Source organism: Chrysemys picta, chromosome 9 (genome assembly GCF_011386835.1).
Source record: "Chrysemys picta bellii isolate R12L10 chromosome 9, ASM1138683v2, whole genome shotgun sequence".
Classification (NCBI taxonomy): Eukaryota; Metazoa; Chordata; order Testudines; family Emydidae; genus Chrysemys; species Chrysemys picta.
The window spans coordinates 89,970,518-89,987,385 of record NC_088799.1 but is presented as its reverse complement, the minus strand read 5'-3'; the positions used below and the strand labels follow the sequence as shown (position 1 = coordinate 89,987,385).

General features: G+C 38.7%; 1 protein-coding gene across 15 annotated transcripts in view; it reads right to left on the bottom strand.

The window, feature by feature from the left end:
* TENM1 (teneurin transmembrane protein 1) overlaps positions 1–16,868 on the bottom strand; it is a 1,376,511-nt gene that overhangs the window by 98,259 nt on the left and 1,261,384 nt on the right. For all 15 annotated transcript variants that reach the window (XM_065556633.1, XM_065556629.1, XM_065556628.1 and 12 more), the window contains 4 exons: positions 14,448–14,567; positions 11,217–11,478; positions 6,863–7,130; positions 2,918–3,061 (listed from right to left, as the gene is read on the bottom strand). In XM_065556633.1, coding sequence (XP_065412705.1) covers positions 2,918–3,061; positions 6,863–7,130; positions 11,217–11,478; positions 14,448–14,567 — 794 coding nt within the window. The remainder of the gene's footprint in view (positions 1–2,917; positions 3,062–6,862; positions 7,131–11,216; positions 11,479–14,447; positions 14,568–16,868) is intronic.

The window sequence follows — 16,868 nt, the reverse complement described above, 5'->3', positions numbered from 1 at the left end:
GTTATTTCTGCCACTTGAAATCATGACAAAAACATCAAACTGAAGAATCAACAACTCAGACTTCTAATATGCATACAATATTATTCAGTCAACAGCAGCCCCAATCAGCTGAAATATGTGTGTATAGCTGATCAAATCAAGTGTTTTTAATGTTAAGGTGAAATGAAAGTTACACAAGGACTATTTGCAGTAAAGTACCATAACTTTCTACATTTGAATTGTGCTCCCAATGCTATTCCTGTAGTTTGGATTAACTGGATTGTGACAGCATTTCAAAAAGAGAAAGTAAATTCAGTACCCGTGAAAAGTTCACACTTACATCCCTGCAGAGTGAATGCTTTATTTTAATTAAATACAAAAAGATCTCAAGAAATTAATTCCTGAGAAGGCTACTCCACACTTGCGCCTTTCATTTCCTCTCACGTTGACATAGAGCATCAGCTTGAATTTTACAGTGACTGTTTTAGGTTTGAATCACAACCTTACCCTTGTTTAAAATCAATGTTTTGCATGGCTGAAACTGAAGAGCTTTTCTTGACCTTTTGGCTGAGATCAAGTGATATATTATTTATTTTGGAGCTTTTGGCTAATGGACTTAAATATCTAGTTTGTCATCTATTTGTGGGACTATACTTTACTTTGGTAGGTATATGAATTCTATGATTTAATAATTAATTCCCCATATTTGACTAGTATGACCCTAAAGCAGTTTCTATGACAGTTCACATGCAGGAGCTTTATGGGCATTCTCAAGATCAACTGCACTGAAGTCTTTCCTGAGATTTCAATAGGCTTTGGATCAGACCTTATTCCCTGATTCGGGTATGTCCTTAAGCCTGTGCCCTAACTTTACACATATAAGTAGGCCCATTGACTTCATGGCTTGTGCTTAAAGTTAAATATGTGCTTACATAAGTTGCTGGATCAGTGCCTTTGTAAGGAAAGGACAAAGGTGAGAACAATTTCCTAGATCTTGCCAACTCTGTGCAGATGTGTAAGGTGGGAGGGAAGGCAGAAGAAACCTCCCATCCCCACTTAAAATCTAGGTACAAGGGTTAGTCCCCAGAATTCTTGCAGTCACAAAGCACAAGGATTGCTTGGGGCTAGTGCTAACAGGCAGAAGAGGTTAGCAGGGACTGCAGCCTTTCGAAGGATGTAGAAAGCTTGCTGGGACTATGCAGCCCAGCATTTGCAGAAACTGTATGTCATGAACAGTATCTCTGGGAGCGACCAATGTACAGTTCATCCCTATGTGCCCTGTGCTCTGGGCAGTGGCCGAAAAGCTACAATTTAACCTCAAATGTCGTCTACTCATAATTGTGTATTGTATAAAGTCTCATACATATTTTAGTCTCATAACTGCTGTGTGGTGAATTAGAAGGGGTAGCATTACAGTAAGTGCTAAGGTCAGACATTCATATAAACTGGAGCGATAAAAGAAAGTATTCCCAAGAACTCAGTTTTGAAACTAAACTATTTAAGTGGCAAACTGGCACTAGGATGTGGACTATCGGGCTCACAGCTGGGGGGCTGGACTGACTGAGGTCAGATTTCTCTGTGTGTTAAATGTCAACAGCTGGCATTTAAAAAAGTCAATCTATACAAACCAGTAAGGTGGGTATGAAAGAACCACTGCTTAAAATGTCAAACTATTTCAAATCAAAATCTTGATAATTTACAAACTAAGCCTGACCTTTTGTATTTGGAATATTTACACTACAGTTGTACATTTGACATCAGAATTGATGAAATCCTGACAGCTTTACATCTGTGCATGAATCTGGGTTACAGTTGTTTGCAGTTGGAAACAGATTTTAGTGGATAGATTCTTAGCTGGAAAATTGGCAGAGCTCTACTGAAGCTAGTGCTAAGCTGATTTGCACCAGCTGAGACTCTGATCCTAGGTTTTTCTCTCCCAAAGAACAGAACATGTCCATTTATTTGCAAATTCATATTCATTCTCAATACTGTAACTTACTATAACTGTATTAATTTGATAATTTAAATCCACTAAGAGTAGTTCCTAATTATAGCTGCTTGGGGGGGACCATAAAATAACAGGTAATGAGAAAACAGATTAAAGTCTCAGAGTCTGAGTAATTTATATGTAGGGAATAAGTCAGGAGGGCAAAATAAATGAGTAGATTCTTTGCATTTTTTGTGTGTGCGCACGCGCTCGTGAAAGGTGCTAGACCGCTGCTAGGGAGAGTAAAGTATTTTATTTATCCACAGCTCGGATACAGAGTGAGTAGCAGTGCAAGCTTGCACACTGTCCTGGCAAGATGAGTCTACTCCAAATGGAAGCACCACCTCCAGGCGGCCAGTTTTTAGCTCAATTTCTATGCATATTTGATCCTTAGTTCCACTGGTGAGACTGCCAATAATTATGCTAATAAAAGCCAGTTGTAGCGGTGAGTTTGTGACATAGATACTTGTCCACTGAGAAGACAACACACCATCAATTCTTTTCACAGAGACCAGCAAACAGGAGCAACATTCAATCCCTACTATCTTAGACTGGATTCAAAACAACAACCTAGAGATAGGTTTCAGAGTATCCGAAGAAGTGGGCTGTAGTCCACGAAAGCTTATGCTCTAATAAATTTGTTAGTCTCTAAGGTGCCACAAGTTCTTCTTTTAACCTAGAGATATAAAGTTCTATATCGTATATCAGTATTCTCTTATCCAGCTTAATGAAAAAAAACATACATTTACAAGATTTTTATTTATGCCTGATAGCTAAGACACACACAAAAATATTTTCACCTGGTGGGTAAGTGTGCAGTTCTCAATAAAGAAAGTTGCACACTCAAAGGATAAAACATTAACAATGAAAAATTGAACATCTAAATTCTTCATCATCATCTTGAAAATATATTCCTTTTCAACATGTCTGATTGATAACTGAAGGACTTACCACTCTGTGGATTCAATACGTGATGTTTGTTTATGGACCAGCCCCCCAGATTCGAAGCATCCATCTCAAAACCCTGCAGGATAGCTGTCCTTTTCTCCCACAGAATAAAATCATGGCATGTTTCATATTCGTATCCTACTGACACTGAAAACAAATGATGATATGTTAGATTGTTTTTCCTTCATTTATTATCTACCTTTTCCATACCTGTTTTTAAAGCTACCTGACAGTAATGAGGCTCCTATGCTGGCTCCTGCATTTGATTTTTATTTTTATTGTTTGAGTGTACAAAAAAAGTCTAAGAGATTATCAGTTCCTTTGATAGTCATGGTTACTGTAGTTTCAAAGTACAGTATCTTCTAAGTCTATCCTTATAGTATCAATTATGTACTGGCTTTTGCATGTGTGTATCTTTTTTCCCCAGGGGAATCTGTCAACTTGCTCAATAGCATCTCCCTTAACTAAATGAACTATTGCTAAATTCAAAGAGTCCTGTTTTGTTCAAGGAGGGGAGTGGAGATTCAATTCCACTTAACTCATCCTTTTCCTTTGATACACGTAAGAATGTTGGCATTGATTTGTCACCAATTACCCCCCATTTCTAGAACTCCAGTGAACCTTAGGTGCAACACTTCAAACCTGAGGTCTTGTGTCATAATTGTAGGGAGCAAGTGATATGTTGGCTTGTTTGTAAGGCAAATGTTTTATTGAAACATAACAGACTGTTCCCACTACTCTCTGGAGCTTCTCATTAGTTTATCAAAAAGAAGTCTCTGTTTTTGCTACTAAACTTTCTGACTCCTGAATTCACATTCCCTTGCCTCCTGTTAACATCACTGTATGTTTAAAGCTTTACCAGCATCAGATCATTACGCTATGTATCCAGCAGCTGCCTTGTCCATCCTTTGCAATTTAAAGAGGCCCCAGCAGCTAAAACAACACTGCTTTTATACAACTGCTCATTCTGAATCTACAGATTTGGCCACAGTACTGATTATTTCTCCCAAAACTACCTTTGCCATTCTTTTACCGGGATTATTCATTGTGTCAATATCAAAACAAGTGCTTTTCTAGGTGTTAATGTAAGGAGGAAGATAAAGGAGAAGTTTTTAGTATGAAGCATCTTTGCTGACGACTTATCACCTATGTTATAGGATCTTTTCTTCAGTCATACACTTAACAAGTTCATCCCAGGTCAGGCATACATACGGTCCACAACACTGAGGAATAGTCCAGAGTTGCAGACACCCTCTGGGGCAGATTCTCAACTGGTGTAAACTGCCATAGTTCCATTGAACTCAGTGGGAGTTTAATTGACTTGAATGGAGCCATGGCAGTTTATACCAGCTGAAGATCTGCTGCTAGCCTAGATGTCCATAATGGAGCACATGGTAGGATCATGGGTGATAATGCATCCGAAGAAGTGGGTATTCACCAATGAAAGCTCAAGCTCCTATACGTCTGTTAGTCTATAAGGTGCCACAGGACTCTTTGCTGCTTTTACAGATCCAGACTAACACGGCTACCCCTCTGAAAGGTGATAATGTAGTACTTCTACTATTCTCTGCCCACATATTAAATCCCTGAATTGCCAGATGTTCCTAAACCTCATTATCTGCTTTGTCACAACTTCACTGTCTTCTTCTCTTTGGCCCTCCCTGTTAGTAGCATTTGGATACCCTCTTTTATATGCTAACTTTATATATCTAAGAATGAGCCACATGCTTAAACTCTGTTTTATTTCCATTGTTAAAGAATCTTTTAGAACCAGTTTTTCCAGAGAGAGGAGTATTATTATATATTTTTTTCTAACCTTTCAATTTTAAGAAGAAACTCTGTTGTTATAATTTCTGCTGCAAATGTAAGATCAGGAAATTTCCTCAATGTGCAAGACTTGGAGAGTAGGGAAATGCCATCATATATTTCTCTAAATAAAAAACCCCAAACCCCAGATCCTTCCATGCATGCGAGTACCTTCAGAAAGTCTGTTTTTTTCTAAGAGACCACTTTTTCTGGATAGACTACTATAGTAAATCATTATGTAATTGTTGCCAATAATCCTGAAGAAAAATGAAAGTGTTTATAGGGTTTATAATATTAAAGGCAGATGGTTATATTCCTGAGCTTATAGGACTTCAATCTGCTGTAATTTAATGTAATTAAAATGAAGTCTGAGCAGAATGCATTATTAAATATTGTAATACACCAACACAGGGAATTATTTTGACAAAATTCACATAATGAATGCAGATGAGGGTCCCAGACTACTCCAATCTGTCAAATTAAATAAGGCTTTATCAGAATCTTACAAACCAAGTTAACACTGCACTTAAATACAAAGATTCTTGCTTCTGTTTTGTAAGAAGCATAATTAAAATCAACTTTAAATGAAATCAGACATTGAACTGCAAATAAATAAATAAATAAATAGGTGTTATTTCATAGTGCCTCATGGACTGGTTTTATTCTTGTTTCCTTTGATAAATGCTTTGCTAGAATTCATTTTAGGATTTAGCAACTCAGTGTACCATTTGTTGACATCTCTAACAAAGTCATTTGGTTTAAAGTCTAGAAATATGTTGGAGAAGGGTGGACTTCATGATTATTGGATTTCAAATAATCTGGAAGGGAATTAGCATATTTAACTGTTCTGTACTATATTTATTAGTATTAACACATTTACTGCCATTTCATGTCATTTTCAGACATCCTACATTTTATAACAACAAAATTCCATAATATCATTGCTGTCTATATTATATGTATGTATGGAAAAATGAACAAATAGGTTATAACTCAGAAGAGAAATCTCAACTCATTTAATTCCGTTCTTTGTTATACAAGTTGATATAGGAATCTATATTGTATAAGCAGTTAGGGCCAGATTCTGCCACTCTTATTCACACTGAATAGAACTTTCCACTATGGTAGATTTCTACATCGGCTGTACAGTGTGAATAATGTTCCCCTAAAATAGCATTTGTCCACTTTTGAACACATATTTGAAAGAGTGGATAGTCATAGTATTATCCTTTGCAGATGTCAATGAGACTACTTATGGAGCAAGATATTACGCACTGAAAGTGGCAGAATGTGGCCCCTAATTATTTTAATATTTTAGAGTCTGATCCTGCAAACACTTATCATTGTGAGTAGCTCCACAGACTTAAAAACATACTGAAATCCCACTGAATTCAATAGAACTACTCACAAGTGTAAGCACTACTGGAACAATAAATACACGGATAGGAAGTGTTTGCAATAGCAGGTCATTAAACACAATGCACCATCCTTGATTAAAAATAATGAAAAAACATTCAAGATCAAATAGCAAAATTCATGTTAAAATATTTTGGATAAATGAAATGTATTTTACTTCAGTTATAGTATTTTCACATATAGGCATTCAGTCATAAATCAGAGACCACTACTTGGATAACTTTAAAATCTAAAAAACTAAAATAAAAGGACCCCAAAAAGTATGGATGATTTCTATGTACACCTTTTGAAATAACAAGTCAAGAAGTTAACAGTTTCAGATATCAAATATAATAAGCAAAGATACCTAAAAGTTAGCACTTAGTAAATTCTAAATGGAAATGATATTTTAAATGTCACTGCCAAAAAAATGACAGAGGCAATGACACACCGAAGGTCACAGTGAGAAAGTACATTCCAAACACAGAGATAGCTACGCAGGTAACCACAGGTATGTAACCATTATGAGATGGGAGAAAGACTTTTGAACTAGAGTTGCCAAAAATAAAATAAAATGTGGCTTTAGAAATGTGAGGAATAACAAAATAAATGCTTCCTAGATAATCACATCCCAATTGGCTAAAAGCTGCAATTAATTTAGATAACTATATATCATCAGAAGTATAAATAGTATTTTCCCTTCAAATGTATTACAACTACTAATTACACTGAAGTAACTCAACATACCTGTTGCCTCTGCCAGACCAGACACCTTCTGTCCATAAATGTCTGTCTTGTTCCAGGCAAAAGCGTAGACCAGGTTTGTAGCAGCAGGAAACCACTTCTGAACTAGCCGTCCTTCAACAGCAACTGTAAGATGTACTTTTGTCATTCCGGGAGGGATGGCTGCATGTGTCAAAATAATGCGGAGCAAGGTTTTATATCCAGGGGTTCGACTGCTGAGGTAACTGAGCTTCACAAAGCTAGAAGGAATTGGGATTTCCTCCTGGACCACCTAGAAGAACCCAACAGTTGTACACACTGTTATTAATGATATTCATGCTTAGGAAAAGGGCAAAGTTTTGTATTTCAAATCATGATGTTTTCTAAGAAACCTAGGCACCACCGAAAACCGACTTCCTTGACCCGTGCCCTGCCTCTGCCAGGCATATTGTGGTCAGGAATAATGCAAAATCTTCAGCATCATCCAAAGCTGTGCAGTGTCTGAAAGATCACAGAGGTGGAAAACAGCTAATTTGTCTATACTTTGTTAAGGAGGCCCCATCTCTTTTCTAATTCTTCTTTTGTCTCTAACGTTTGCACACAATATTACTTTTGCCTTAAGTTTTTGGGTCCAATTTGTGATGACAATTATTCCCTTGAGTACTAATCTTGTCTAAATCCACTAAACTCAGTTGTCCTAGAGTTGCAGGTTGACTTTGGAGAGGATATCTCATTTGGTTAATTAATTTGTGGACATACATATAATTAAATAAGTACATATTTTAAACTCACCTTGGGCCATATTGTGTGTTTAAGGCACTACCCTGGGTTGGCTGCCCCATCTTAGAGGGACCTAAGGAAGGAGCCATGCCTTCTTGAGCAACACAATCCTTTCCAGAGCTACTTAGTGTGCAGAGGGACAGCAAAGACTACAGGCTGGTAGGAGGCGGAAGGTGTCATGGCTTTGGCCTTCTGAGAGATGTGGGCGCTGGAGGCTACTAGGAGGGATTAGCCCTTGTGCTTCCTTGAATGGAGGAGATGCTGTTGTGGCAGTCCCTGGTGCAGGGCATGCAATGGAATGAGGGAAACGCCTTGCACGCTCCCTGACACACTCATGCAAGGTCCACTCACAATTGGATTCTGTTTAGTAAGTTTAAATGCTGCAGGCTGTGATGTTAGCATGTCTCATATCATTACTAACGAGCCAGTCTGTCACAATGTTAAACCAACACAATCTGGAAAAATACAAATGGTGCTTTGTTTACTTTTCCTGGTTCTTCCAGCTCACTTTTTGTTTCCTTAATAACAAATCATTTCAGTTTCAAACACCTTCTATTACCTTACAGCTATAATAACACTGTCACAGAAATACTGCAGTGCCATTGGAGGCCTGCCAGCACTTGTCATTTCAACATATGAAATGTGCTGTTGGCAGGGAATTCCTGATCCCTTGATTATTCCCTGTCCTTCCTGCTGACATCCCAGCTGCCTCCTCTGTCATGCATCTGACATCAGTAAGTTCTAAACTTTCCTTCCTCTGAAACAGGAGAATAGTAGTAGATATTCATGTAAAGTACATTTTAGTATTTCACTCTCGACTATCCCAAACCAGGGGATTAGGAGCAGTTACTCAGTGAATATACCGTTGTGACCGTAAGAGCATCTCAATGACCGGGTGCAAGGGGCTCACTGGTATCAGGTACTGAGTTTCTGCTGGTCTGACCAGTTCAGTGTACCCCAATTCACTTTTGTCATAATCTCCATCTAATAGGCATTGTGTAAGGCAGTGTTTCCCAAACTTGGGACGCCGCTTGTGTAGGGAAAGCCCTTGGCGGGCCGGGCCGGTTTGTTTACCTGCCCCGTCCGCAGGACTGGCAGATCGCGGCTCCCACTGGCTGCGGTTCGCCGCTCCAGGCCAATGGGGGCTGCTGGAAGCCGCGCGGGCCGAGGGATGTACTGGCCGCTGCTTCCCGCAGCTCCCATTGGCCTGGAGCAGCAAACTGCGGCCAGTGGGAGCCGCGATCAGCCGGACCTGCAGACGGGGCAGGTAAACACCCAAAAGACTATAGAAATTGAAAGGAAATATAGGACTAAAATATATTTGAATTAGACAAATCTGGAGAGTGGGTAAACAGGTTTTTCCAGACAAAGGAAAGGCTGATGCCTCCATCCAGACAATGCAATCACAGACAACTGGCAATCACGGTCAAGTGATTCATTGGCATATCAGAGGCTGCAGGGATAGATTAACTTGAATTGTAGAAAGCACCAGTGAAGAAGAAACCAGCAGGAAACTTTCTCCATCAGACTCAATGGCATCTTTCCTCACAGCTGGGGCACTGGACTTTGAGAAGAATATATTTCAAGAGTTCTCTGGACTATAGAAGAGAGGGGCAAAGAACCCCAAGTGATCTTCCACCTAAGATCACAAAGAAACCAAGAGGTTTGTACTTTGTGGGAGATCCTGACCAAGACAGTGGTCAGCCATCTTGTTAGTAGGAGGAGTGTAAAGAATCTTACCTTGGACCAAGATTGTAGTTTTGCTAAGTTTTAGTCACTATAAAGTGTTTTTCACTTTTATTTGCATGTAACTATTTCTGACTTTATCCCTTACATTTGACCTCTCTTTTTGTTAATAAACTTGTTTTGCTTTTAATCTAAACCATCCCAGTACTGTGTTTGAATTGAAGTGATTGTTAACTCCAGGTAAAGCAACACACTGCTGTTTTTTTGTCTCTTTAAAGAGCAAGACCGTATTACTTCCCTAAATGTTCCAGTAGAGGGCTGGACATTTCAAGGCAGACAGTTTTGAGGAAATTCAGGACTGCGGCGATGTCGGGGTCACTTGGCTGGTAGTAACTAAGTCTGGTGGAGACCTGAGTGTGGCTATGATGTAACAAGCCAGCTGTTAGAGTCAGAGTTGCTGAACCAAGGCCCCTTATCATACAGATACTCAGAGCATGCTTGTATGCTGGCTGGGAGCATCCCGACAGGAAGCTGCAGCAGTAGAGCATTTTAAGGCACTCACTGTTACAGGACAAGTGATGACACAACCTCTCACTGGTTTGGGTTGTACCCTGAAATGTGACAACTGTATCTAGCAATTCAGATACTTATGTGGAAGGGTGTGACATAGTTCTTTTACTACCTTGTCTCAGCTCTTTTTAATCTGTGCCCATTATTTATCCCATTCTATTCAGTGGAGACAGGAATGTAACTATACAGCCACAGCACTGCCACTAGAAGGCTGAGATAGTATGATGTTTTATTGTTACTTATAGTAGAAAGTGACAGAATTCAACTAGAAGTGTTCTCTATACAATAAAGAAATTAATGAGGTCCTTTTTAGGGAGCAATGCAATTTTGTAATAGAGAAAAAGTTGGATGGAAAATATTTATAACCACAGATAACCTCCAAAATATCTATAAGCACTGAATAACCTTGCTTTGATGTCATTCCCAGAAGTACAGCCCTGGGAAGGGAACATCATCACAGCAGTAAGCAATCAGTGTATTCCAGTGTCCTTTTTACAGCAGCACTTTCAGGACTTCCAGGAATGAGGGGAAGACAATCCATGCATCTGATGAAGTGGGTTCTAGCCCACAAAAGCTTATGCCCAAATAAATGTGTTAGTCTCTAAGGTGCCACAAGGACTCCTCGTTGTTTTCCTGATACAGACTAACACGGCTACGACTCTGAAACCTAACCCTATCCTGTGTCTCTGAACTTCTGGGTCTGAACATGTACCATTAAACTTATAAAACAATCATTCACTTCAGTGGGATCTAGATTTTTTCCAAACCTATATGAAGCTTTCTAAATACTAGGTTGAAATCCTGGCTCCACTGAAATCAATGGCAAAACTCTCATTGACTTCAATCTGGCTGGAATATTACCATATGTGTTAAATGTTAAGTATTACTACTTCCACTACTAAAACTGGACCTGAAACAGTTCATATCTAACAGTTTTATACATAAAATCTCTGATTTGCATGTGCAATCAGGTTTATGCAGGCAGATCAGGAATCTAATTTACTATGTTATTTGTGCACCCAAATTTTATTTTTTGCATAAGCTAATGCTTGGACTAAAATCTTTGCATACCAATACGTGGATGTGAAAAATTGTGAGTGTATATTTAATAGCCAGGTTCAGATCCTTTTGAAAATGTGGTGGATGGTAATTAAAATCAACATATTTTACATATTGTAATAAAATACATGTTTTTATGCTAGAAATGTATACTTAATATCAAATAACAATGTAGGTTTCATTAACAAAGGGTATAAATAGGGATCAGAAAAAAATTCTTACTGTTTTCTAGCATTTTTTTCTACAATAGCACATTCTGTTCATTTGAAAATATCTTTTTTACCTGGAGCTCTGGAATGACCGTTCCCCTCTCTGGACAGGATCCTCCAAATGTTGTCAGAGGTGAAGGGAGTACAATTGGATTTGGGCTGATAAAGCTAGTGATGTCACAAGATGGTGGGTCCAACTCTGTTCTTTGCATGACAACTTTTTCTACTACAATAAACCTATTCCAAGGCAACCAAAGTGTCCTTTTCTCAGAAATGAAAGGAGATCTGTCAAAGACCAGGGTGACAGAGATACCTCCAATAGCCACAAGGTCAAAACTGAAGAGACAAAACAAAACACATTGTCTTATACTGTTTCCTTTACAACATTAACACAGCTTGCAACAAATGACTATCAAAAATCCCACATGGAACCCCACTATAACTATTAATTTGATATGTGAAACAACTCCAATATTATCTTTCTAATTCCAACTGTGAGGCCAGGTGGTGCTTTCGCTCTATGCCTACTCCAAGCATTCATCACATGCAAGGTGAGATACTTCACTGCAATTTGTCCACCCTTCCACTGGTGTTTACCTACTAAAAGCACTCACAGTTAACAACTGTGTGGAACCAATTACTCCTGGCCTGTATGTGAAGAAACTCCTAAACCGCAAAATGACTGCTACTCAGATTGTGTGTGTGCCCAGCATGTGAAGTAGCTGACTTGGGGTCTCACAATTGCCTCATTCTCCTATATGCCCATTTTTCCTGTTCTGTGAGTAGTAAGATGAAGAGTTGGAGTATGCTCAAGAACCATATGGGGTTACAGCCCTACTGTTCAATGTGTGGACATTTTGGGAAAGCTTCCCATTAATTTCAGTGAGAACGGAATCAGCTCCTGGATGTGGTGCAATGGCAGGCTACTACAGGATATACTCAAGGAGCAACTGTGAATAACCCTGTGCAGATTTGCACCCTAAGATAGTGTGAGACAGAAAGCAAGGTACATAGTGTCTCAGTTTTCCAAGATTCTGACATCTACAGCCAGGTAATATAAAGTAATGTAAATAGATATTTCACTCACTGTATTATTGAATGCATATATTATGGAAGCCTTTGATGGTAACAAACTGTGATAAGAAGTCAGACTTAATTATGCATATTTCATCACATATCCCAAATGACACAGATTACTCTCAAAGTAAAATATAGGTAACATATTTTAATACTGTCACGGGTAGTGTAAATAAGAAATGATAATTAGTAACTTACAAAACTGCAATTTTAAAATCAAAAAAATAAGGTAAATAAAATTACTCTCTTCGCTATTGTAAATAAGCTATGCTACATACAAATCTTGGAAACAGCAAAGGGTTACTTCATTACCCTTTTAGAAGATAAGTTTTACAATGTGGTCAATGGCCATAAAGTCTTCAAATGGCCAAACTCCTGAATTAGCCAAAAATTCTGGGGTAAATCATGGCTCCACACCTGCAAGTGTAAGTCCCTAAATGCAATGGAAGTGGCTTTAGCCTTAGGGCAGGATACAGGAAACACATCTCTTGTGTAATAGTGAACTCAGCTCATTCTACAGGGGTTCTCTGTACACCATGTGGAAGATATGAGGCAGACAGGAGGAGTTTAACCTGCACAAGTGGGGCACAGGGACAAGCAGATACTATTGGAGCCATAATGTTGTAATAATGGCTGCAGAGTAGCTGTTTTGCCATTCTCTAGCCTTGGGGAAGATCCCCATTTTAAACTTGTGTTGCTCTACTACCATCAGTCAGCTAAAGGAGTGATCTTTACAGGCTTCAGAAGAAGCCATTTTCTGACCTCCTCACTGTAAGATAGGAGTGAAGAAGAGGAAACTAGGGGGATCCTGTGGAAATTTCAATTATGCAAACCCCCAGGTCAGAGATGTCAAGAAGCTTGGCAATATGCATAGCTTCAAAATATAGAAGTCTTGAAATCTAACAGTAATACTGATCCCATGTGTTCTGGATCTGATCAAGAAAAGGGGGTGAACAGTTAGGTGGTAAAATTTGCATACGATACAAAATTACTCAAGATAGTTAAGTCCAAAGCTGACTGCAGAGTTACAAAGAAATCTCACTAAATTTGGAGGGTGGGTGACAAACTGGCAGATGAAATTCAATGCTGATGAATGCAAAATAATGCACACTGGAAAAATAATCTTAACTATACATACAAAATGATGGGGGCTAAATTAGCAGTTACCACTCAAGAAAGATACCTTGGAGTCACTGGGGAGAGTTAGCTGAAAACCTCTGCCCAGTGTGCAGCAACAGTCAAAAAAACTAATGTTAGGAACTACTAGGAAATGGATAAATAATAGGATTGAAATATCATAATGCCAGTATATAAATCCATGGTCTACCCACACTTTGAATACCATGTACAGTACTAGTTGCCCCATCTCAGAAAAGATGCAGAGAAGGGCAACAAAAATGATTGGAGTATGGAATAGTTTCCATATGAGGACAGATTAAAAAGACTGGGACTGTTCATCTTAGAAAAGAGATGACTAAGGGGAGATATGTTAGAGGTCTATAAAATTGTGAATAGTATGGAGCAAGTGAGTAGAGAAGTGTTATTTAACTCTTCATACAACACAAGAATTAGGGATCATCCGATTAAATTAATAAGCAAAAGGTTTAAAACAAACACGAGGAAGTACTTTTTCACGCAATGAAGTCAACCTGTGGAATTTATTGTTTTGGGATGCTGTGAAGGCCAAAAGTAGAACTGGGTTCAAACAAGAATTAGCTAAGTTTATGGAGAATAGGTCTATCAATGGCTATCAGCCAAGATGGTCAGGGATGGAACCCCATGCTCCAGGTTCACCTAAGCTCTCACTGCCAGAAGTTGGGACTGGAGGAATGGGGATAGATCACTCAAATTGCCCTGTTCTGTTCATTCCCTCTGAAGCATCAAGCATTGGCCACTATCAGAGACAGGATATTGGGCTAGATGGACCATTGGTCCACTCGTGCGGCCATTTTTATTTTCTTATGTGTTTGAATGTTGCCACAATATTCTTGTTATTATTTAGGGCTCATGGAATTTCACTATCTTCATGCTTCCTTTCCTTCAACTGGACTCCCTATCACAGAGAACTCTAATCACTTGTGCTGCCTGAACGGAGGACCAGGTGCTGCCTTCCATCTACAAAGTAAAAAGTGATGTCAATGGAAATTTTGTGCAGGGATGCAAGGTGGCATGTGGTCCTTAGACTAACAATCTCAATTAATGAGAGGCCAGGGATGAAAATGTCCCACCTTCCATCCTGTCGGCTGATGGTGTATCCGTAATCACTGCGGTGTAGGAAACTGACATTCACTCCTACCAAAGCTGTTCCATCGAATGCTACCACCTGGCCTCGAATTACACAGGCACGTCTGCAATAAGAAAAGTAGAATTTAACATGCAATAAAGCCGGTGTGGAGGACAGGAAAAAGTGTTGACTTCATACACTGTGCAACACTTCAGTGCAAGTTAAAGACTGAACAGCTAAGAAGTTGTGACTATAGATTTATAATAGAAATGTGGATAGACTATAGCATGACAATCCAGATATTTGAAATAGCACTGCTGTACAGAACAAACTTACATACTTCCCCATGAATTCCTAGTATATCATTAGAATATGTAACTTTTCAGCATCAACTTGACTAGCCATTGCATGGAGTTGCACAGGATTAGCTGATAGCATGCAGCTATTGCTATTGGCCTTCCCTCATCTTTACTACTAATGATGCTGGTAACAAGAAAGAATATAACGTGACTCTCAGATTCCAGTACAGAACAGGCAGTTTGGGGAAAAAAATCCCTTTATCTGTAAACTGGACTGATATAAAGACACAGCTGATATGGAATCCCAGAAAGCCATTTTCACAGAATCACTTTTTGGGGTAGGAGCGAGGGTCAGAGGTGAGGATAACATACACTCTTGTAAACGCCACACTTCAGTTTAGATTCCCGATATAGAGTGGAGTAGAGCTGGGCAAATAATGGATTTTTTGCTGGGAGAAAAAAAAAAAAAGGTTTTGGGTCGAACCGAAAGCAGAATTTTTTGATTATTTTGGCTAATCAAAATTTTTTGAGTTGGATTGTAATTAAATGTTGCATTTTGATCTGACATCTTTTGTTTTGATTTCAGGCATTTTGAGAAAAGCAAAGTAGTTAGGGTTCTCTTTGAGGGTGCTATAGACCCTGATTCAATCTCCCCTTCTGTCTCATGTGGAGAAGAGATTTGAATGCGGGTCTCCCACGCTGAAGGAGGTCACAGGGATGACCACACCCTGAGGGCATAAAGCTGTTATCTGAGAGACTGTGGCTTTACAAATTAACCCTTTCATGGGTGTCTCTCCACAGTAGCCAATATGGGTTCCACTCTGTCAGTGTGTAGAATGATTTGAAAGTTGTTGACAATATCCACAGTTAGAGAGAGATGTTCTGCCATTAATTTGTTTTTCTTTCAATATACATAACCGAATTTTACTTCAGCCTTCTTTTGTTTTATATATTAATTGTGATCACACACTGGCAAAAGTCATGAATAGCTCCATTAAAGTCAATTGTTACACTGGTATAAAAGATCACAATCGGACCTTCTGTGTATTTAATCAGACTATGCCAGTCTCAATTATTTTTGTTTTGTTAGAACAGCAACCACTAGTTTCTATTGTTTTCTCATATTTTATGGCATCTATAGACTTGTCTTTTCCCTTTCCAATCCTTTTATTTACTAAGCATGTTGACTTGAGAGAGAAAGTCTCATAAGAGTCATCATTATTCTGTGCATTATTCTAGTATTCCTCGGTTTGTTTGTTCATTCTGTTTTTCAATCTGCAGACTTGTCTTTGGACTCTACTCCTCTGATATTTTATGGAGCACACAGATTTGTGTGATAACAACTCATCAAAGTCTTCATTATTCCATATATTGTCTTCCTTTTCCTCTGCTCATTCATTTTGCTCCTCATTATTCATAAATAATGTTCATACTTATCTTTCAGCTCTTACTTTTTTTATTCCTCATATTTCATAACCCACACACATTTACAGTATGTGATAAAGACTCATAAAACTCATTATTCTACATTTATCTGTATTGAACTGTCTTTGTAATCTATTAGGCTTTAAATGTTCTAAGCTTTTCAGTATACTGCTACATTTGTCCTCATTATTTACTGTCTTTCTAGCATCCATTTCTGACTATAACAGTCTTCAGCTGTCTCTTGGATTATCAAGACCTACAGTAAATCTTCAACCAACAGCAACTGTCCAAAATCAATTTTAATTTCTGCATTTAGCACAGAATGCTGTATTAAAGCATTTTCATTTACACTACTTTTGACTGACACTTGAGATCTCTGGAGAAAAACTACTTAGCAGGCAGATTCTCTTCCCTTTCAAAATGCCTGGTCATCTCACAAAGCTTGCAGGGAATACTTGTTCTTGGATCCCCAGAGGTCTTGCTACTTGCAGTGGCCCTCACCTATCCTCTACTTTGTTAGAGCTTTCAGGGACTCTTTCTTGAAGTGATGTCACTTTCCATTCACCTGATTCACTCTCCTTCTCCTGGACTGAGATCCGGTTACTTCTGACTACTTCCCCCATTAGTAACAGAGCAGTCTTACCCCCTCATTCTCTCCGAGTGTGCTGCTTCTTCTTCGTCTATTCTCACTGTCTAACTTT